This window comes from Vespa mandarinia, chromosome 6 (genome assembly GCF_050613455.1).
Source record: "Vespa mandarinia isolate Hongniang chromosome 6, ASM5061345v1, whole genome shotgun sequence".
Classification (NCBI taxonomy): domain Eukaryota; kingdom Metazoa; phylum Arthropoda; class Insecta; order Hymenoptera; family Vespidae; genus Vespa; species Vespa mandarinia.
In genome coordinates, this window is record NC_140815.1 from 6261891 (window position 1) to 6285802 (window position 23912).

A 23912-nucleotide genomic window follows, 5' to 3' on the forward strand; every position below is an offset into this window, starting at 1 on the left:
ACGATCCGCTTATATACACATCAAAAGTCCTTATCTCTCTTATCTGAGGTTATCTATATCGATCTACAATCCACTTATGGAAAGTCTTTCGAAGAATATCATATTCTTGTAATATATTCAAGAATTTAATCTAGAATTTTCGATCAATTCTATTGTTATTGTATTTAATATTAACTATTCGTATCAAAGTAAAGGGAAAGATAATATATAATCGCGAAAGATGATATATAATATTTCTGATATGTATTCAATTTAGTTGAAAATAAATAAGAAAATTAGACGAAGAAAGCATAATAAAAAAGACGAAATAATTTAATAATTTCTTAGCGTTAGCTGGAAGATACTCTTTGAGAATTTTATTTTTAATATTTGACTCACGTCACTAACGAGAAATTGTTAAAGATTTATTGATACGACGAAACAAATATTTTTATCGCTCTGTAAATACAGAAAGAAAGAGAGATATGTACGTTTGATATATCTGTTTTACTATTTTTATAAAATTGCGAAGCAAATAAGACATAACGATAATAATAAGTTTCAATAATCGTTTTCAATATATTTTTACAAATACAGGCGAATCGTAATGATTGCCGAGAATGGACCCGGATCATCAGTAAGGTGTTTGACCTCTATTCCACGATAGACGACGACCTCCGTAATTCATGAGCAAGCCATCTCCATCTAATTCAACGATCTTGCTATGTGTACACTGTTCGTCACAAACATACCTACTATACTTGCTGGTGTTCTCGGCTGGTTCCTATATACGTGCCATCACCGATTTACGTGTAAGGGTGTGCGTACACGTGCGGGCTCTCAGCAGGGAACATTACTCTCTATAAGCGTTACTGCATAGTTTAATCGATATCTATACAGACATTATTATAATTTTTCGTTTCAAGTTTAAATTAAACTAAGGTTTATTGATTTATAGATTTCTTCGTTATCAATTGTTTTCACGGTATTTGTCGATACCTTTGTCGAATTATCGTTAATTAAAAATGAACAATTTAATTATTCTTAAACGAAGAAAAGAAAATGATTGATTTTTTCGTAATAAATATATTTTCTTCAAGAATATATCGTTTGCTACTTGAAATAGATTAGCTTTCGCTTTGTCAAGACCGTTGTCGGCAGTTTGCTCAGTCGCTTGCTAACCGTGTAAGCATTCAATATGTAACCCGTGTATGCACTTAGGTTTGCAGCGAGACTAGATTCCCTCGAATCATTAAGTCAATTGCTGGATACATGTCGACGCAATATCGCTTCTAACAGGCATGAAATTTGATCAGACTCGAACAGATTTCTCGATGAAGATAGGACTATAAAGGAGGAATAAAGAAGAACGATGAATTAATAGAAGGATAAAATAAATGAGAAAAACGAACGAAATAGAAAAAAAAACAATGTTTTGATCTTCATCAACCGGACCACAATGTCCAACTATTTAGTGTAAATGAGGCAAACAATAGACCTTAATTAATTCAAAGCGACGCTTGCAAGAACTCTTTTCAAACACGTTTCTCCGGTCGCGAAGCCATTTTGAAAGCAGAACTTGGTCGGTCCTACGAGGTTTCAATTAACAAGGCAATACGCAATTCTCGCAAACGTGTAGGTGTATCACTTGGCAATGAGCAGACGCGCGTCTGGCGTAACGTTAATTTACTGCAAAGCACGTTTCACCATCGTGAATGGGACTGCTGATGCTACGAAGCAGTCCGATGGACGATGAATGCAAGCTCGCCTGGGTCCGATTCGAAACTTTGGTATATGCGAGAAGTTTATGCCTACGAGGCCATAGACCGTGTCCGTATTTTCCTCTATTCGTTGTCTCTTACTATTCGAAAGAGTTAAGTATGCCTTCTCCATGCGTATATTTAATGAAATACCGCCTTAGAAGTCGTCCTTCGAGCACGACCATCGATTCTTCTCTCTTTCTGTCGTTCTTCCTGTTCTTCTTTCTTTCTCTCTTTGTTTCTCTCTCTCTCTCTCTCTCTTTCTCTCTCCCTTTCTTTTTTTTCTTTTTCTTCTTCATTCTCTTCCAACTAAGATCAGTGCATACAGTCCAAGAACGGTCGCATTATTCATTCGATGGGCGAAGCTCTCGACTGGTCGGACTACTCGATTCCTGCCACCTGTCGCGAGCACGGCGGCCACAAGGAGATGCGCTCGCACGATCGCCGTATCTCGATGGTTTCGCCATTAATTATCCCGGGATATACTTTGGAAACACCGAACAGAGAGAGAGAGAGAGAAAGAGAGAGAGAGAGAGTAGCTCGATTTCAACGAGCTTAACGAGCTCACTCGAGGAGGTACGATATTCCAGGATGGAAAATGTACTTGGCTCTTATTCGCGTACGACGGACAAGCCGTCGGCGGGATGCCAAGAACAATGCGAATTGTGACTAATTCTGTCTTACGGTTTAATATGCTCTTCATACCTTTTCATATCTATTACCTATGGAGATCTTATTTTCCTCGGATGATTAATTAATTCCTCGTACCATTTTCAATCCGACGTCCATAATGTTTCGTATATTTACTTACTTGTCTTTCAATCTAACGTAATTGTCTGGTTGTATTATATAAAATATATATATATATATATATATATATATATATATAGAGAGAGAGAGAGAGAGAGAGAGAGAGCACAAAGGGGTGGCAGTAAAAACGAGGGAGAAGAGTACAACTGAACGGCGAGGTCACCCGTTAGGACAATTAGGCGAACAGAAAACTTCCATCGCAACCCCGCAGCTCGCTGACCGTCCCTATAAGACTCGGAGTGACAGCTACTAGTTTTCTCCATTACTTAAAGTCTTTCGCTTCTTTTCGTGAATTAACATATATTACGAACCAATGCAACAGAGAAATGTTTTCGATATATAAAATGAGAAAATAATTCGTTCCTGGCTATCCGACTGGTTATCAAAATCTGCGAAAAAATGAGAAAACATACAAGATAAAGAATAATTCTTAAGAATTGTCGATCGAGAATTTTCACGTTAAAAATAAAGAAAAGAAATTAACGTTCGATTTACACAAAAATTTAATGATATATTCAGCGAGATTAGACTTTTAACGAGCGCGAATGAATATCTTATACGATCAAAGATGGCATTGGTAAGTATAATGGATATCGTATGATTTAATGAATTCCTCGTATAGGAATATCGAAGTATGATAATACAATATTTAAAGAAAAAAAATAGCATGTATAATTCTTAGAAGATAATCTTATTAATGATAATTTTTAATAGACTGATTAACAATCTCGATTTATATAATCCATGATAAGTTCACCTACTTGTCACTTATAATATCGTATTTTATATATGTATGTATGTATGAGTAAACGTTATGATTCTATAAAATCGTTTATCTATGTTACATGCTCGTTCTAATATACCTAATCGGTAATACGCTTAGCTCGAATCACGAGCATCATAAGCTCGCTATTTGTTGAAAATACATTATGAATAGAAATCTGCTATCGGTTGGAGGAAGAGCACGATAGTTTTGGTTTATGGCACTTCGATCGTCACCGCATAGCTGAGTGCCACAGTTGCTTCAACCATGATCGTGGTAAAACGCGTGCATGTCATTTGCGTCCACGATAAGGTCGAATAATCGGCCGTTAGTCGATTACGAGCTTGAACTTCTGCGCTTTCGACCGCTCGAACACTCCCATGCCCATTATTACGTTTTACCGCGATCCACCCACTCGCTTTTCGTCCCTTTCTCTCTCTCTCTCTCTTTCTCTCTCTCTCTGTCTATCTCTCTTTCTCTCTCTCTCTCTATATTCCGTTCTTCCCTTTCTCCTCAACAAAATATTCCTTTGTTCTGGCACTTTTTAACGAATCATGAACTCGAGTAGGGTGAATTGGCACTCTCGAGTGATCCTCCAATTCTTTTCTTCAGTTGGCCCAGTAGGCATACCGGATTTTACGAAGTTGAAGGTGCTATGAGCCGACGAACCCTCGTTTATCCTGTTTTCATAATCAAAACTGACTGCATGGCGTGAATGATTTCGTTCAACGAGATCGTTTTTCTCGTTTTTCTTTTTTCTTTCTTTTCTTTCTTTTTTCATTTTTTTTTTTTCTTTCTATCATTATTCCTTGTTCTTTCGCTTCGCTAATTTATCGAGACTCCCAACGATTTTTACTCCGACGACAAACATTAGGATCTTAATTAGGACCTGTAGCCTAGCCCATACCAAGAATTTTGCCTCGACCGTCGTCCATTCTTCCGGAAGAGATGACAGAGCCGAGCAAGAAACGGTGTAGGCAAACATGGAATAATCGTGGAAGAGGAAGAGGAAGAGAATGAAAGGGAGAAGGTAGGAAGGAGTTGCGAGCGTAGCGTAAACAATTCCCAGTACAATTAGGAAACGTTTGTCCGTCTATATTTACCGAAGGATCTGTAACTAGCTTAGGTAACACCTAACGCCATTTGTCACTCTAACCGGCGGAACGGCTGATCGATCATGCGAAGATTCTGAGAAAGGAAAGTCGTACACATACGCGCGGGCGTATAAAATGTGGAAGATTTCCAAGATTATATAAAAAAGAAGAAAAAGAAAAAAAAATGAAAACAAAAAAAAAAAAAAAAAAGAAAAAAAAAGTTAGTTAAGCTTAGAAAAATACTAAAGTGTTTCTTGTTACTGGGAAAAGATAAAAAAACATTCGATATAATTATCGAGATTAATTGCGATATGATTCAGACCTATTTATTACAAAATAATATTATACAAACGAACCACTTGACTCTTATCTTTCTGAGAATAAAATATATATTTATAGTAACACAGCTGACAATAAATTTCACGATGATACACACAGATATATAATTCAATATCAGTTAATCCAGTGGAGTTACTTTTTTTTACCGAATTTAGTCCTCAAGCAAATGATAAGTAATATTACTTATTTTAAATAATATATTGATTCGGTAAAACGATATATTTCCGACGTAAAAACGAATTTAATAGGAAATTACAACTACGTGTCATTTATCTTTAAGAATAGAAAGATATAAGAGTACCCATATCGAGAATATGAAAAATATTACGTTGCGTCATCAATGATATGCGGTAATTTATTTCGCGATTCGTATAACGTTGGAAAATTCATTTCCATCTTGTCAGTGTGGAATATACGAGAGTAACTTTTTAAAGTATTCACTGTAGTCTATGTTCGTGACACCGCATAAAGGTTGTTCAAAAAAAGATGTTAATTTAGCACAAGCCGCTTTTTCCCCGATAGAGACGCGTGTAAGCTTATATGAATAGAGACGACATGCGGGTAATCGTTTCTGTCTTTTCAGTTTCAACGGATACAGATTTTTTAAAAATCCTGCTCGTGCTGGTCGTTCGTCTCGACACGTTTCATAATCTGCCGACGTCGTAGCCGGGCCACCATTATCTTGAGAGAAAAATATAGTTAATGATAGGAAAAACTTGTGAAGTAGGCGAGACAGGAGAAAAGAACGAATATAAGGAAAGAAAAAAAAAAAGAAAAAGAAAAAAGAAAGAAAAGAATGATGAAACGAAACTTTCTCTCTTTTCGATTCAATCGATCGACCATTGAATGTTTCCTTTCCAATTATTATTAAAAAAGCGTATTATATCTTCAATTGAGATAAACCGATTATAATTATTACCGTAACATATTCGCTTTGATTCTCGTTTATCTTGCAACTGGAATAACAAATACGGATCTGCTGCAGGACATGAAGGATCATGAGAAAACCAGGAGAGTTGGTCATATAATCCTACTGACAACAAACTTGTCGCATTATCCATTGCATCACGTTCGGCAACCAGGCGTTAGTTTCCAGGAGAAGGACATTAGGTTCGAGAGAGCTAAGAGGGTTGACAACGGGCACGAGTCAGGCAGTAGACTAACGAGGAGAAGTCAGCGATGTAAACCCCGGGGAAGGTGCGAGAGGTACCACTGTTGGATCTTCTCATTAAGCTTTTCACGAAACTTTAGAACTTCTGGATGTTAGGGAGCCCAGTCAAAATGTAGCCTCATTCTACCATGTAACAGATGAAAGTTCGCTTTGAAATTTGGTAACTAAGAGTAGATCTTGGAACGGCGATACGTTACGGTGCATCCAGCGATCATTATGATTACACCTATCTATATCCAATATAACAAAGAGGAAGATCTTTTTTGCGTGAGTTTGAAACTATTTAACGATCGCTTAAAGATACCCCTACGTTTATTCTTCTCTAATGAGAGAAATGAAAATACGAAAGAAGAAAGATTTTTGGTCAGACAATGGCACATCGATACGATTTATCGATAGGAGGTCATTGATGTTAGAATCAGGATTCCGTCGAAACTTTCCTAACGATGATATATCGAGGTAAGTCCTGGAGCCTTAAGTCTCGATCGTTCCGATAAGGCCTAAAGTACTCTCCCTCTCGTTTCCACCCTCCTTTTCTTCTTCCTTCCTTATCCTGACCAGGATGGGAACATTAGGTACGCCGCAACCCTTCGCGTTAGTCACCTAGATGACCGTGACTGATCGTTCCGTTATAACTCGCCATGAAAAACGTTTCCGCGATATGACATCGTTTGAAAAAGTGACGTCTTTCATTTTTTGACATGGAACTTCGAGGAAGAAGCGAACTGCGTTTGCAAAATCCCCAGACATCGATCTAAGTATTTTATAAATTAACCTTCGTTGCTAACAAAAAGACGTCTGGGTCAAGTGACTTTTTTTTCTCTTCATCGTCGTTAGGTTCCTGAAAGAGATGCGAAATATTTTTTTATCGGTAATAGCTCTTCGTTAGCTCGATTTTTTTTTAGGTATGCTTATATTCGCATCGATAAACGATACTTAAACGATGTTTCTGGAGGGATGAAAATTTCAATGGCTTTTGCCCAAGATAGGAATGGAGATTGAATACATCGTTTCCTATAATAACTTTTCAAAATTGAACATTGTTAATGAGTCACTTAGGATATAATCATCAAAATGCTTTATTGTCCCTTATAATGTGAGATACTTCTGCCTTTTTGGAATGACATCGTCGACGATAAAATTTTTTCCATCATTTCCATATCGTAATTAACATAATTTGTTATATCGAATATTAAAATTTATGCAACGTATGGATTGGATATCAAACGAAGGGAGCCGCATATTGTCAAAAATCGAGTTTCATGATCGTGACATGTTTATAATTTACTTTTGTTTCCATTACTCGACAGAATAGGTCCTTTCTTCTTCATTTCAGTCATCCTTTTGTTCCGTAGTAATAAATCAATCGTTGTAATCTCTTGCTCTCGTGAACTTTCACGAGACTCGAAGAAACTTTTGCTCTAAGTTTGGCACTGAAGACCACCACATATATTTTCTTATTAAAGAAACGAGAGAAGATCACGGTAAGCGTTTTCTTACGCCATGTTAAACGTCGTAATTAAAATGGATTGATTCTAGTTGTACGCCTTCGCAAATGAAAATGTAAATGATCGTGACTACTGAAATTTCATCAATATCAAGTGGAAACATGTCTTCGCTAATAAACTTATATAGAATGATAAATCAGGAATATAAGTTTTTATTATATGGTAAACAGCGCGAAACACCATACGAAAGATTTATAAGTTGGATTTTTCACGCACGAAATTTGATAGGCCGTACCACGTTATTATTTTCCCTGGCTCTTCCATTATTTGGCGTAGGAATAATGTAAGTCAGCACGATTTTCAAGTACGCTTGAGTGAATATTATTATTGTCGTTGGAATTTTCTAGGTTGTATTGCAGAGGAAAAAGTAATACGGTCGAACGTAAAGCTGTCATTCAAAATTAAAGAATTTTCATAATTCATTGTTATTCTAATTTTGCATCATGTTCTGTCATGATCTAAATTTGAAAGAAAAAAATGATATTAGTGAGATAAAAAAGATCTTTGTAAAGTCGAAGTATTTGTAAAATGTTATTATTTTTCATTCGTTATTAATAGGAATGCAAGAAATTCTGATAATAATATAATAATATAAGTTTTATTCAATAAAAAGGTTTGTAATTAATATAATATCTAATGTATGTGCATTATTAGATTTATTTTATACAATAATTACAATGTAATATACTAAAAAGAAGATATTATACAAGGTAATATAATAAAATCTATAATTGTTACATACTGCTCAGAGCAGTGCATTTTGATTTTACTATATACAATTTAATCAATGATATCATTTAAATCGATCAATTTGTACCAGCTTACACGTATAAGTGCTTTAATTTTAAAGAAATAATATATATTATTGTTGAGAATGATTTAAGAAAAAGCAGAAATTTTTTTCTATTTTTGAATCTTTCCTACGCTCATATAATATATTCTTCGATTCTACAAAATCTTCCAAAGAATTACTATACACAAGAAATAATCAATACAATACAATACAACACAAATACAACACAACACAATACAATACAATACGATACAATACAATACAATACAACACAAAGTGAGAAGATTTGTCCATTTTATAAAGTTGAAGACTATTTCAAATAATATGGCTATATTAACATATTAATGATGGAATGTTTTTTCTAAATAAATATGTATTCATATATAGTATAACACAATACAGTTTCTATACTTCATGTATATGAAGACAAAAATCTAATTAAAATATTCATATTTATATAGTGGCAGTATGTAATAAATAACCATTTCAATACACACTTTAACATTTTTATGAAATTATTGATTAAAATTTATATATGAAAGTACAAATAAAATTTTTGTTCTTGTCAATTGTACATAATCATTAATTAATATTGTTTGCATATACATAAGATTATACTCTTTTAGGAGCAACTAATGTTTGTATCCACATCATTTAATAATTAAATTATAAATAATTATTGTATTGAATTATTGATAGATATGTGTGAGGAATCATTAGAATACTTTCTTTCCTGCTGAATTGACTTTAACCATTGTTTATGTTCGCAGAGATACGGATACAGTGGTACCACCATTACACTTATGTCATCGACCGAAGCCATTGGGGCGAGTTTGTCTTCGTTTTCATTAGAATTTTCAGATTTTCCCACCCATGTTCTTCCCATTAATCGACCTCTAGCAGCTTGTACTAATTCTTGTGCACCCATTGTAAGCCTGATATATTTGAGTAATAAGATATTCAATTTTGTCTAATTACAAATTTTTTATTTTTGTCTGATGAATTTATTTTAACTAATTTACCTATATTCTAAAGAAGGTGTATCTGGGGCAAGTGTTTTCCTAAGAATAGTAGCTGCTGTTTTGTCAGAAACAACATCCCATAATCCATCAGTAGCTATTATAATGCAATCACGTTCTGTGAGATTGCAATCCTCCAATTTTATGGATTGTATTTCAGGCTGAGATGACAAGAATGGTTTGATACTGACACCTGTATTAGCTGCTTTTAAGCCATGATCACCAAAACCCCTTGTTACTCCTATGGTACCCATAACTCTACTCTGTAATTATAATATTTATATTATATTAATATTATAATAAAAGATATATTAGATGTTACATAATAAAACTTACTCGTTTTCCATGACCAGAAATAAGTGGTAACTTTAAATCAAGATGTGATAATGTTTTATATGCCCAACCAGTCATGTAAGGTTCTCTATATAAGACCATAGTTCCTAACTCTTTCTGTAATGGCCTTTTTTTGAATTCTAATGGTGTAAAATAACCTTTTAATAATTCGTGACTTCTTAAAAATCCTAAAGCTCTTACACGATTCGATTCAGAATCTGGAGTGTGATCTCTAGTAAGAGCACGTTGACTATCTCCTAATACAAGCACTGCTCTGTTAAAAAGATAAAAATAAATATGACTTATTATAAATACATATATATATATATATAGATAAATTAATACCTAGAAATTACAAACCTAGAATCACCAGCACCAGCAGCATATAATCTGCCATTAAGAAATAGAATAGTAATAGCTGTACAGCCTCCACCACCATTTTGAGCTTGACCTTCTACCATTTGGTCCATTTGTCTGTAAGCTAATTCGATAGCACCTGTAACTAAATCTTTACCTTTTATAAATTCTTCTTCATCTTCATTAAATAATACAGTACTTGGTATAGCATTCAACCTATCCTAATAAAAAAAAAGATTTTTTTTTATATAATTTCCATGGATAATAAGATATTAAATTAAAGTAACAAACACTGTAATCTATAAATGTGAACTACTAACTAGAATTATTCTGTGTAAATGTAATCTTGCAGTAAGAGCCACTTGATATCCAGCATGACCATCAAACATAGAAAACATAACATAAGGCAATGTAGCGTTCATGTCAGTAAATTTAAGGTCTCCTCGTGTTGCAGATGCTTGATCCTCATTCCAAATACTTTTTCCAGCATTTATACATTCTGCGTAACCAGCACACCAAGGTAATCTGCTTAAATCTCTTGGGACTATTATAGGTCTTACTCTATGATCAGCACTAACCTGAAATGGAACATCAAATAAACTTTAAACTAAATATATATATATTACCTACACATTTGTATTACTTCAAATAATAATCACTATTAAAAATAATATTGCAAAGATAGAATATGTTGATAAAATTATATACCTGTGTTTCTTCAGCTGTAAGTCCTAGAAAACTAGGTCGACTATAAGGCTTATTTTCCACTTCTACCGCAAAATTTGAATTGACATAATCTATCATCAAATCATTGTTTGAATCATTTGGATATTGTAGGTCAAGCTCGCTTACACCTACAGCATTCATCAATACTGATTTAAATCGATTTAACATTTTAAATTTCTTTTTTTTCTTTTCTTTTTTTTTTCTTTTGATGTAATGTATAAATTCTTAATCTATTAATTCAATAAATTACTATGTCATATAAAATACATATTCAACAAAATATTAAGCACTATTATCGAAAATGTTTCAATGCATTTCCAATCGTGGGATGTAATCATGCGGTGAATGTTAATTAAGTTTTTTTTTTATGACATACACACAATACAATGTATTTGATTGCTTTGGGTTAGCTGTCACCTGTCAAGAATTTGTAAGTATATTAATCATGGACAAAGATAACTATCTCTTTTTTTTATATATTACGTTTAATTCAAGAATATTGTATATGTCTATATACTTACTATTAAACATAATTATAAGATTATCTTAAAATACTGACATCTTGTTGACAAAACTATTGTCAACAATATTATAGGTTATAACTTGACAGTGACTCTGACACGAGTAGCAAGGATGACTAAACACGCCATCTTTGAATCGCTTGTATAATTTTATTCCTATTTATCTTATCATATTATACGCTAGACATTGTAATTTCAACATTTCTAAGATATGTATATACATATCTCAAAGCTAACATAACGATAAACGATAATTTCCATTAATATCATTCGAGAGAATTATATTTGTATCATATAAATTATTATCATAAGAGTATTTATTTGCAGTAGATAAATCGATAAAAATTTTCATCGCGATATCGATATGAGTATTATCGAGATAATTCGATTATTTTCATTTACCATGAAATATCTGTAGATGTCGCTTTATACACCCAAAGGATGTTTAGTACGCAGTCATTGATAGATCCGGCATTAAGAAGTAAATAATGTTATTTTATTAAAAAAGATTATTATTAAAGTTATAAAAAATTAATGTTAATTGTACATGAGATAGAATTTATTGTGATAAAGAATTTAATATATTTAATATTAATATCAAGGTAAAAGAAATATATGTGTGTGAAAGATGTCAAAAACGAAGAAGAATTCACATAGCAGCGAGGTTATCTTTTTTTTTTTTTAAAGACAATTATTAATAAATGATTTTAAAATTTATATATATCGAAATATTATTTTACACAGGAATTTAGTACATCGTATTCATCTTCTTCCGTATCATCTGATGAGGAGATTGATGCAAGAGATTTAAAGCCTATGAAGGATTATCTTACGAATCGTAGAGAATTAGCGCGTCAACTTTTTAAATCTGTCAAACCTGAAAAGATACGTATGATGCTACCACAAGCATTAAAGGTATAATTTATATATTAATTTTTATAATTAGTTATTTTTACAAGATTTATCTTAGGCTTATTAGATTTGATAGTGTTATAGAATCAGCAGTTAATAATATCGTATGTAAGTTCTTTAAATTTAATACATTTGACAAATATCCATCTTAGAAAATGGATTTTGAAGAGCTAGAAGAATGGTGTGCTAGCGAATTAAGTGGGATGTCCAAAACTCGTGTATTATGTATTTTGGATGGGAAACCTATGTTAGAATCGTCTGACACTAGTGAATCAGATGAATCAGGTAATTATAATTTATAGATAAAACAAAAATAAATGTGATAGATTATTAAATTTAAACAATGTTTGTTATGTTAGGTCCTTCTTTAGAAATTATATCTGATACTGAGGAATGGCTTACCGAGGATGATAATATTAAGAAAGAAGATGGTATGTCTGGAAAAACAAAAGTAAAGAAACATAAGAATACAAATAAAATAAAGTCACAGAGTAATAATAAAAAAGAGGATATAGGAAATTCTAAGATAAAAGCTAAAAATATTAATAAAGATGGAAGCAATAATAAATATAAAGATATCAAAGTTAAAAAGGAGGAAGAGAAAGAAACGGGTAAAGAAAAGGAAGCTGATAGTTTGTTAGATTTGTTAGAATTAGAAATGCGTGCTAGGGCAATTAGAGCTTTGATACGTAAAGAAGATGATATAATACCAAATTCAAATGAATCCAAGGCGTTGGCAAATAATGGTACAGTTGAAGAAAATCATGTTAATAAATCTAGACAAGATGAAATAAATGCAAAGGAAAATTGTCGACGGCAATTAGAAAAAATTATAAATTCTCAACGAATGGATGGAGATGAAGAAGATGTAGTATTAGTAGTTCAGCCTACCCCAACAATTGAGTTATTATCTAGTGAAAGTGAAAATGATGAAGTTGGAACAAGGGTAAATCAAAAATTAGAAAATGAACGTAAAATAGAAAGTACAACCAATTTGGATAATAAAAATAATGTTACCAGTTCTACGGAACAAGGAGTTAGAGAATCAAGAGTAATAGAAGGAAGAGATAATGATAAAAAAATTAATAATACTAATGAAGAAATATCTCATCCTCATACTTCACATGACAAAAGTAATTCTTCATTGTCATCTACAAATATTCCAGATAATTCCACAAAACGTAAAAAGGTGAAAAAGAAATCACATTCGAAATGTGAAATAAGATCTGAAAGTTCTTTAAATACAAATAGTAAATCTAATGAATGTTCAGGAAAGAAAGAGGAGAAAGTTTGTTTGCTTGAAGAAAAAGAAAGATTAACAGAAAATATATCAAAACCAGAAGAACCTGTCCCTTCTGTATCAAATTCAAACCAGAAAGTTGTTTCTGATGAGGATAAATTAGCTGACTTTGAGGAAATAATCGATTTAGATAATTACTCTGATGATATGGATGATTTGGAAAATTGTGATAATGATAAAAATAAATATAAAGATAAAGAAAAAATTCAAAATAAGAATAATAGTATTATAAAGGAACAAAAGAGTTCACAGGTAATAGACACTAATTCATCCAATTCACAGAAATTGAAATCGGCTGAAACTTGGGCAACTCGTTATTATCAAACAGACGATGTTCAAAATGTTATAAAAGAATCAAAAATACAATCGGAAATTCGCAAACGTTTAAGAGAACGTCAGAGACTTTCTAAACTTACTAATTCACCAAATTTAAATTCTTCGCCATCTCGCGTACCAGAAGTTAATAATGATAAGATAGAAACAAAACCTACTGGTTCTGTCGAAGAATATTTAGCTTTGAAACAAGCAAATCAATCAAATTTGAATGCAAGTAGTGACGTTAGCGATAATTCTGTTAATACACAGGAAAAAGATAAATGCATAAATATATGCAATGAAAAAAACGTAAATGTGGGAGATGAAAAATTAATTGCTTCTGTAAATGAAGAAGATGTACAAAAATCAATTGTAACTACTGTAAATAATAATATATAAATTCTTCAATTGCTTTATAACAAATAATATCATTCTTATAGTAATGAATTAGAATACTCAGGCATATATTTTTATAATAAAAAGTATGTATATATGTACCATTCTTTTATTCTTAAATTACAAATCTATTTGTTACTATGTACACACATATATATATATATATATATATATATATATATTAATTTCGTGCATCACAAGACGGATTAATTGCATTCATGTTATTAAATATTTTAATCTAATGTATTTGCTTGTAGCAATTAGGATATTTCCTCAGAATATTTTCTTTTTGTATTTTTCACAGTCAAGTACTGATATTTGCTTTTCCAAAAAAATTTTCAAATTTCGTTCTATTATTCCCTTGAGATAATTCTTGAAAAATCTTGTAAACCAATTTATCAATTTCGGTCCAAAAATATCCATTATACCAAATCCAGTGAATCTCACTTCCAATTTATCAAACTCTGATACTTTAATATCCTCTAATTTTATTGTACACTGTGGAGTATTATAATCTGCACTTATTTTAACTCTTAATGCTATATTTTCTATTGTACCTAATATATCGCCACATATATTTATAAAATCGTATTTAAGCTGTAAATCACAAATATAAATTTACTATTATATAAACTATTATATCGTCAATATAAATGTATACATATATAAATTTTTTATAAGTTTACCTGATATTTATTAAAACGTACAATTGCATTAGATATACCAAAACCACAAGAAGCCGTATATTTATGGCCTTGTTGAATTAAAATTACATCTGCTGTTCTTTTAATAGTCGTTAAACCCCTGGAAAAAATATATTTACATAATCCATTGAAATAAACGTATATGTATATTTATGAAACATTATAAAACATATTTCTCACTCGAAAGTGCCATTAAAGGTTTGAATTTGACCTTTCATGTCAATGACTCCTAAATTGGTAATAAAAACTGCATTAATATTTGGTAATTTAATCTTTTCTAGATTATAAACCTTGATCATATCTATCATAGCATCGATGAATAGGTCGATTAAATTATTGATATTTATCTGAAAATAATATATTTAATATATTTACAGATTAGTTTATAAATGTATCTAATACCTCTTATATTAGATAAATATGATTGAATTTACTTTAATCGAATTAGTGACCGAGGATGTACACGATGAAGCCGCATTTGTATTGACGCAATCAGACGATGGTAAAACTATCACTGATCCGAAATCATTGATTTTTTCAAAACGTTGATTTTTTTCCGTTATGATTTTTATATTTTTCGAAATTTCTATTTCAAGACAAACTTGAGTAAGCCGACGAATTTCATGTTCCACCGCTTCAAATAGATTAGAACTGTATAATAGATAATAAAGTATAAGTAATTATAGAACATTTCATCGTACGTGCTAATTAACGCGAAATACAATTTACCTTCCGCTTGAATTCGTTGGTAAAAAGAAGTGGTATTGTTGAACTTGATAATGTCCCTTGTTCGTTTTCTACAATAAATGAATTTCAGGAAGATAATTACCGTTAAAAAAGTAAAATAATTTTTATATCGTCCAACTAAATTTTAATAAATTAAACTTACTTGCAATTGTCCGAACCCAAGAATAAGACCATTGCTCGACCATAAAATTTTCTCAACTTTTGATGTCGAATTATTAACAGAATTTGATGCTATCATGTATGCTGAAAAATGTTAACCGGTAAATAAATAAAAAGGATCTTTTGATATTTAAATTAAATTCAAATTTGACATACCTTGAAATTCGACAAATGATTCATTCAAAACGACGTTTATTGTAGTAGTACCAGGATACAAATAAATACTGATGTTTTTGTATTTAATTAACAATTCATTACCGTATATATTAATTTTATTGCGATCCGAGACTTGGACTTGAAAATTTTCCGGTATTCTGCATACTAAAATATCTTTATATTAATTTCATGTTGTTAATTTACGTTGCAAATATCGGACGTGAAACGGACAAACAGGGTACGATAAAATTAAAGCTTAGAAACATAGTTAGGCATATTAAATCGTGCCGTTATATATTAATAAAAAGTTAAATGTGTGCTATCATGTAATCGACTGCAATTATATTCTTTCTTTACGCTATAATATTAAAGTTAGGAAATATTTCGTTATTACGCGTTTATTATGACTAGAACAGAAATAATATCATCAAATTTGTTTTATTTTAATGGAAATCTCTTTGTGAAATAATGAATTCAATTTTTTTGTTTATTATAACTAGAACAGAAATAATATGATCAAATTTGTTTTATTTTAATGGAAATCTCTTTGTGAAATAATGAATTCAATTTTTTACTCGAAAATTTACTCTACAATCCTTTCTACCTTTCTAGAACTGTAATGGTTCGTTTGAATTATAATTTTTACATATTTTATTACATTTTATAACGTTTTTCTAAACTGGTTACGCTGGTTTTCTTTTAAAAGTTCTTTTTTATTTATTTATTTATTATTATTATTTTTTTTTTTTTATAAGCAACCGTCAACAACAAGCTGGAAGAGAAAGAAGAAAAAAAAACAGATAGATAATTAGAACTTTTTATTCCTATTCTATCAGCAAAATATTTTGTTTATATTGATAATCGTACTCATATCCCATACGAACATCCTATCCACTACTTTCCACTGTTGAAAAAAAATGTGCGTATGTATATATGTATGTATGTATGTATGTATGTATGTATGTATGTATGTATGTATGTATGTAACTATATACGATGGAAAGTTGTTGGAGTCATACGAGTTTATTTATTTACTCGACTAGTTTTTATTTGTGTGCGTTCAATGCTCTTTAGAAAGAGAGTTACTACGTTTAGTATTCTCGTAAGAACGATGAAGGAAGAATGAAAAATTAATGCTCGTTCTAATCAAGTTTCTTAAAAGGATTGTCTAATGAAATTCATTATATAGTAAGTAAGAAAACTAAAGAATATTATTTAAACGTATTATAACATAATACGTAATATTATCTGAATTATTAAATAAATAATAATAAGACATAGATACAAGATAATATTAATAATAAATATAAAATATGAGAAAGTTATGGTAGATACGTAAATATAAATTATTGTTTATCATAGAATTACTATGCCTTATATAGGGATCTTACTAATAATTAGTATATTCAAGGAAGTATATAAAATATATGTATACACGTGTAATCGCAGTTACTGTTCCGTACGAGGCTACGTATTCGAGCGTGTACCGTTCAGGTATTACGACACCGTTTGCAAGAGTTCTTCAATTCCGCGATGGTATTAGCATGAGAACTTTCGATTGCGCTGGGTCCTTCCCGTTGCCTTTAGAAAGGGGCAATTGATAAAGTAGACGAGAAAGTCAACAAGGACCGAACGGACGGAATATTTTATTTATATATGCAACTATATATATGTTAACACTTTCCAATATTTTGACTCATTTCAAATGATTCATATTATGTCAATAAATTTAAAATAATATTATATCTCATTACAATTCGATTTTATTGACAACGAATAATTTTATTATATATTAATAAAATTAGATTATTCTTAATGTTTTGATAAATTTAATTATTATTTATTTTTAACGTTATGATATTTAACGTTTATTTATTTTCTTTATGTTACAGCTAATAAGTTATTAATGTATAATTAAATTGACAATATTCCGAAGTTGGATTAATCTCACAAGATCATTTTACTTACCGATAAGTTCTAACGAAGATTTATCATTTTGTGATAAAATAATAGGTAAAAGAACCATAAAAGTGCAATACTTCAAAATCATCCTGGAGTATTCCGTGATCGTGGAGTTCTTTTTTTTTTTTGTAATTCTGTGGGTAAATTTATTATTTAGCATTAAAAGATAATAGACAATCGATTTATTTGATATGATCTAGACGAGAATGACTACTCCACTTCGCGATAATATCAAAAAAATTATTTGCAAGTTTCGTTGGAGTTTTTCAAAATTACTATTATCACCAGTAGAGTTTCTATTCCATTTCTAACGACAAACTAATCTATCTTTTTTTTTTTTTTTTTTTTTTTTGAAACACAGTTCTACTGATTAGACTGATTAGATTAGATTTGTTCGTTCATTGGTGAGTACGTTTATTTGTGACATCATTTCTTTTTCTCTTTATCTATTTATTTTCATTACTGTCGAAATTCTATTACCAATGTTTACACGTATAGATGTATCATAAGTAAACTCATATTATTTATCGGCTACTCACCGTCTATACTTTTACGAAACGAAATTTTTATTTTAGAATGAGCGTGGATTAAGAATTGGCTTGACTTTCTTGAAGAATGTACAAAATATAAAGAAGTAAGAATCATGAGAATTTCATGGGTTTATCTCACGATAAACAAACCGGAAAAAGATAATATTCGTAAGTATAAAAATACGTAGATCAGAAAACACTTGTAATAACAATTCATATTTATCAATCGTTTCCAAACATTCGACGATTCCCGTATCGTCAATATTATACTTACGTAAGTTCATGTATAAATCTTTGATTAATGAATTGTAATATTTGAATCAGATAATATATATATATATATACGCATAATTATGAACATATAAGGTTGAAATTTCGTTATAGAAAAATTTAATTTTACGATCTTTTTTTGTTATATTTTGAGTATTGATATAAAATATATAGAATTCTTTTTGATAATGTGCTAAAAAATTGTCAAAGTTTTACATTTCTTTTATGATTGATACATTACTGTAATCTGCCGCGTCACCACGGTGACGTAGCTACCTTTTTCTCTTTCTTCCACCCCTTTTTTCTTTATCTCTCTCTCTCTCTCTCTCTCTCTTTCTTTCTCTAGCCTTCTCTTTCTTACGTTTTCACTTTTTATCTCTCCGTTTTATACTCGCACCTCACGCTAACATCTCCCTCGAGTACGGACCGACAGTTAGAGGGTGTGCAATCTTACGAGTAAAACGCAAACGGTGAAAGTAGGGGGGTGGTTGGTGGTGGTGTGTTTACAATACTAATATTAACGTCGCGCCGACTGTCATTTCTCGTGCAAACAAGCGCACCCTACTGACATACGTGACGGCCAACATAGACGAAAGGATTCTTCTTACTTTTTTTTTACACTTTTCCCTATTTCTCTCCGTTTTCTTGATGAACATACGGTTTTATGATAGCATGCTATGCGAGAATAATAGTAGATTTTTGTTAGATTCGAGGAAAGAAGATATACAAGAAGAGAAAAAGAGAAAGAGTGAAAGAGAGAGAGAGAGAGAGAGAGAGAGAATAAAAAGTGCAATCTTTTAAGATCCTACTTCTTGTCCCGACGATAAAATGGAAAATTTCGTGGCTTTGTTCTTCTTCCTCTGTTTCTCTCTTCCTTTTTTCTAATTATTATGCGTCTACCCTTTGTGCTTGACGTTTGTCTGAGCAGGTTCATATCTGCCATTGCTCTGTTTAAAACTTATGTATGTACTTAGACATATATATATATATATATATATATATATATATATATATATATATATAGACATGTGTCTAAGTACGTTGCGAATGTACGTGTAAACGCTTTGATAGTATAAGTATCGTCTGATACTTTGAACACACCGACGTTCATAAATCGTAGACGGGTGCACGGAAAGTCCGTTTACCTCGTTACGGTGATGCGGAACGATCTCTCGTCGATTTGTTACATTTTTCGTTGAGTGTAATCCTACTTAATCCTAAGACATAATATAATCGATCGATAGCAAATAAGGTAGAGACATGTAAAATATCTATCTGTTGTATAAATATACCAATGTACATACTACGTATATATATATATATATATATATATATATATATATATATATATGTTTAATCTATATCCAGTTTTTCTTCCGCGAGGTGGAGCAGTACGGAATCGTTTCATTTCGTCAGAGATTTCTCTGATCGATCGCGGATTCCACGCTGACGCAATCTTATTAATGGGAACTTTCGTTGGCAAGCCTTCGGCTTGTAGCACTGCCGCAAAGAACTAAAGGAGAAAATGTCTACCTCCTCTTACAAAGGCACCGTTTAGGTCGCGAATAAACGACGGATACCGTGATTCCGTATCCGTTATGATGTAACATTGTACATATATATATATATATATATATATATATACACCACAATTCATTTGACAGGAAGTACTGTGGTTTCACTTAACTTTTTCGACTTTTATATATAACCATAAATAGAATAGATTGCTCGTGTCTGTATAAACGAAAGAGATATCGTCTCTTCCGAATTCCTTTAATCGTATGTATCACGTCGAGAGCAATACGAATGCTAATTTATACGATTATTTTATGATAATAAAAAATAAACGCGCAGTATATGGGTTATGTAACGGAAACTCGTTCTCCTCTATCAAAGCAAATTGCTTTCCGAAAGCTACCACCTTGATTTCTCGATTTCGTTCCGCATATCCGCCATAATTTCTCACGCGTAAACATGCAACGATCGATCCTAGAGAAGTTCCTGATTTTAAGATAAGTTTCTCGACGTAGAATGATTGTTAAGATGAGATAAATATGGTAACCAATATTTACCGTCGGTCGCGGTCGGTCAACGTGCTCTTTTCAAATAAGAACGCTCATAAGTAAAGTACAGTTTTCGCGTCCGGTTATTCTTTCCCGCGATCTTCATTTCCTGTCTCCTTGAATCATGAACATAGATATACTATTCCGCATTAATACGCAAAGAGAATTGAACTCTCTAATAAGGAATTAATTAAATCCAGTTGATAATGAAACTAGTTTAACACTCGGGAGTTTATTAATGTTAAAAGTTTTATAAAGTAACTGGAACGTTGACTTCAAATAAAAATTTATTTATTCAGAAAACATGCATTATGGCCGGCATACGAACGAAGTTTTGATTAATGGATAGAGTTTAAACTCCTTGAGAATCTCTTTCGACTCTTCAATGTTACGTACTGTTATTGATATAGAACCGGAACTTTCTCATTTCTATTTTTCTCCAAATTCTCGGACTCGACTTTAAATCGTACACTCGTATCCATTCGCTTAGGAACAACGTACTCTTGCTAAAATACAGTGCCGCGTGCACGTAACGCGTATGTAAGCGCCGTACTTTCGACGTCCTACATCCCTGGAACCTACTTTCCTAGATTTTAAGATCGCTTGTATACGTCGAGTTCACTTTCAATTTCTACTTTTTTACGCGACAGCCTCTCGTTCCGCTGCAGAGAACGCATCTCATTGTTAGCATACGAAAACGACTTTTGGGTGTGGTAAGTTTAGGGTGGGATGTTTTTTTTTTTTATTTTTCCCTCGCTTATACGTGTGAACATTGTTACCGGAAGAACCATAAGAAGAGAAAACTAACAATGTGACTCTTTCACGTCCTACGGGATTCAGAGAACTCCTTTATAAATGTTTGCATTGTATACATTTTGTGCAACGTGCGACTATAAGCTTCGATAACTGGCAAACTATTGTTTAGTTTTTGTTCCCTTTCTTTCTTCATTTTTCTTTATATTCTTACTTATTTCATTTTATACGGTACTCCTTATACGGTATTCTCTGTATGATACTTACGCAGCATTCTCATATGCATCGCTCGATCTTTTCGTATCTTTTCGCTTTATCTGTGAGAGACTAAAGGAGCTCGTATTACTGAACGATCTCGACAGCGCGAGAAACGTCTCGGTTGCAAAGTACATAGTACACGTAATGCGATGGCGTACGTGAGAGATGTCAAGAGTCTTGGAAGAAAGAAAGAAAGAAAGAAAGAAAAAGAAAGACAGAGAGAGAGAGAGAGAGAGAGAGAGAGAGAGAGAGAGAGAGAGAGGTCTTACTCAATGGATGCGATTAACGTGCTTTTTTCTCACTTTGACATTTACACGAAAGGTTTTTATGGCCTATCGTCTTAAAGGTAAATGGCTATAAGCTCGTAAGTGGTTGTTTTGCTACTGGCACACTTAGAGAGTTATATACCGACAGCGCAACGGGTGAAAGTCCCCTTGCAATTCTTCATAATCGCACGGTCAGAAGCAAGCTAAGGCAACGCTTTTCCCTCTGTCATAGGTTGCTCATTAAGAGGAAAAAGAGGAGGGGAGGTTTCGTAACGAGAATAACTTAATACAAAAAAATATCATTTTATTCATTTACGAAAAAAAAAGAAGAAAAAAAAAGAAGATATAATATAATACAGGTTGTTCGGGTAGAATCTCAACGAATACAATATCGGTGCATTCGACATGAACGAGAGCCAGGAGGATCATTCCCGGTGGCATTCTCATTTTTTATTTATTTATTTATTTTTTTTTTCCATTCTTACTATCGAACGAAATTTTTCTCTAGAATCTAATATACCCACGAGTGTCATTCCCTCTTCCTCGTGGGACATTACGTGGTCTCCTCTCTCTGATGTTGGTGCGCGGTTTTGATCGGAAGGTAGAAGGAAGAAGAGAGTTTGCGGTGGAGGAGGGAAAGGATAAGAAGAAGGAAAAACTCGAAGAGTGAGGTCCCTGTTGGTCGTTGTGCTATATCACAGCCCGATCTCAGTGATGACCGTAGCCACCGAGTTCGAGCTCGTGTCCACCACCGTAACCACCGTCGCCAAATCCACCGCCGAAACCGCCACCTCCGTGATGATCCTCGAGTACGACGGGATAAGGTTCTTTTACGACGACTGGGACTTTAATGGGATAAGGTACGGGTTTTGTCACAGTGTAAGGAACCTTGACAGGCACCTTGACCGGATACGGCACTTTGACGGGCACCTTGACTGGTACCTTGATGGGATAAGGTACTGGCTTATCCACTGGATAAGGCACGTGCTTCTCGACCGTTACCGGATAAGGTGCTGGCACGTGTACGGGAACCGGTCTATCGATGGGTACCTTAACCGGTACTTTTACCGGATAAGGTACATGTTTTTCGACCTCGACTGGATACGGTGCAGGGACAGGTACTTGTTTCGTTATTGTCACCGCCGGAATATGTTCGGTCGAGATCTGTTCACCTCCTCCGAAGCCACCACCACCAAAACCACCTCCTCCGAAGCCACCTCCTCCGATGCCACCTCCTCCGATGCCATGACCTCCGCCAAAACCTCCCCCTAAACCGTGACTACCCAGGCTCAGTTCTAGGCCACGCTTCGTTTTTTCATCCTTTTTTTCGATGTTAGACTCACTCTTCTTCGTCTCCTCGGCCACGGCCATTAAAGCCAGGCTGCACAGGAGTAGCACCTGAAAAATATCAATATTCGTTTCCCATTAACTTTCTAATTCTTTTTTTTTTCTTTCTTTCTTTCTTTCTTTCTTTCTTTCTTTTTTGCGCTCGTTAACGCGACGAGGTTTCCGGTTAAAGAGAAAGAGATAGAGTAAGAGAAAGAGAGACAGAGAGAGAGAGAGAGACAGAGAGAGAAAGGGAAAGAGAGAAAAAGAGGGAGAGGGAATCTTATAGAGAGCGTGTCTTTGAGATAATTATAATAATTATTATTATTATTATTATTATTATTATTATTATTATTATTCGTTAATGTAATGAAATAAGAAGAAAAAAAATGGTCTATCTCTAGCGAATCTAAAATAAAGTCCTTAGACGAGCGGAGGCTCTCTCACGAATGGTGCGATTCGAGCGGCTGCAGTCGCTACTCACTTTCAGTTTCTCGGTGCTGTACATGTTGGTCGGCAATGTGCACACTGGCTCCTCTATGGGCTACCCTGGCTTTTATAGGGGGACGTAACTGGCAACGGGCCGTCCGTACGGGCAACTCGAGCGTGCCAATGAAATTAT

General features: G+C 32.8%; 4 protein-coding genes across 6 annotated transcripts; 1 reads left to right on the forward strand and 3 right to left on the reverse strand.

The window, feature by feature from the left end:
• Window positions 1-8641: 8641 nt before the first annotated feature.
• Window positions 8642-11317, reverse strand: LOC118441049 (protein phosphatase 1H). Of its 2 annotated transcripts, none has more exons than XM_035864951.2 (7): window positions 11174-11317; window positions 10635-11069; window positions 10247-10504; window positions 9930-10147; window positions 9573-9843; window positions 9240-9499; window positions 8642-9152 (listed from the first exon to the last, which is right to left on the reverse strand). In XM_035864951.2, exons 2-7 carry the CDS (start codon window positions 10818-10820, stop codon window positions 8894-8896), a joined length of 1452 nt encoding a protein of 483 aa, XP_035720844.1. In that variant the 5' UTR covers window positions 10821-11069; window positions 11174-11317; the 3' UTR covers window positions 8642-8893. The 2 variants fall into 2 exon arrangements, with proteins under 2 accessions (XP_035720844.1, XP_085513717.1); XM_085657591.1 differs by having other exon boundaries at window positions 10635-10780; window positions 11174-11310.
• Window positions 11318-11622: 305 nt separating this feature from the next.
• On the forward strand, window positions 11623-14249 carry LOC118441048 (uncharacterized). Of its 2 annotated transcripts, XM_035864946.2 has the most exons (4): window positions 11623-11837; window positions 11918-12088; window positions 12238-12370; window positions 12445-14248. In XM_035864946.2, exons 1-4 carry the CDS (start codon window positions 11802-11804, stop codon window positions 14097-14099), a joined length of 1995 nt encoding a protein of 664 aa, XP_035720839.2. In that variant the 5' UTR covers window positions 11623-11801; the 3' UTR covers window positions 14100-14248. The 2 variants fall into 2 exon arrangements, with proteins under 2 accessions (XP_035720839.2, XP_035720841.2); XM_035864948.2 differs by lacking the exon at window positions 11623-11837 and having other exon boundaries at window positions 11947-12088; window positions 12162-12370; window positions 12445-14249.
• A 54-nt stretch (window positions 14250-14303) lies between these two features.
• On the reverse strand, window positions 14304-18114 carry LOC118441050 (uncharacterized). Its single transcript, XM_035864952.2, has 8 exons — window positions 17831-18114; window positions 15863-16027; window positions 15690-15790; window positions 15530-15597; window positions 15235-15451; window positions 14981-15147; window positions 14783-14900; window positions 14304-14693 (listed from the first exon to the last, which is right to left on the reverse strand). The coding sequence occupies exons 1-8, from the start codon at window positions 17982-17984 to the stop codon at window positions 14370-14372; spliced, it is 1314 nt and encodes a 437-aa protein (XP_035720845.1). The 5' UTR covers window positions 17985-18114; the 3' UTR covers window positions 14304-14369.
• A 4133-nt stretch (window positions 18115-22247) lies between these two features.
• LOC118441056 (uncharacterized) lies at window positions 22248-23912 on the reverse strand. The gene is made up of 2 exons (XM_035864964.2): window positions 23775-23912; window positions 22248-23362 (listed from the first exon to the last, which is right to left on the reverse strand). Exons 1-2 carry the CDS (start codon window positions 23796-23798, stop codon window positions 22673-22675), a joined length of 714 nt encoding a protein of 237 aa, XP_035720857.1. The 5' UTR covers window positions 23799-23912; the 3' UTR covers window positions 22248-22672.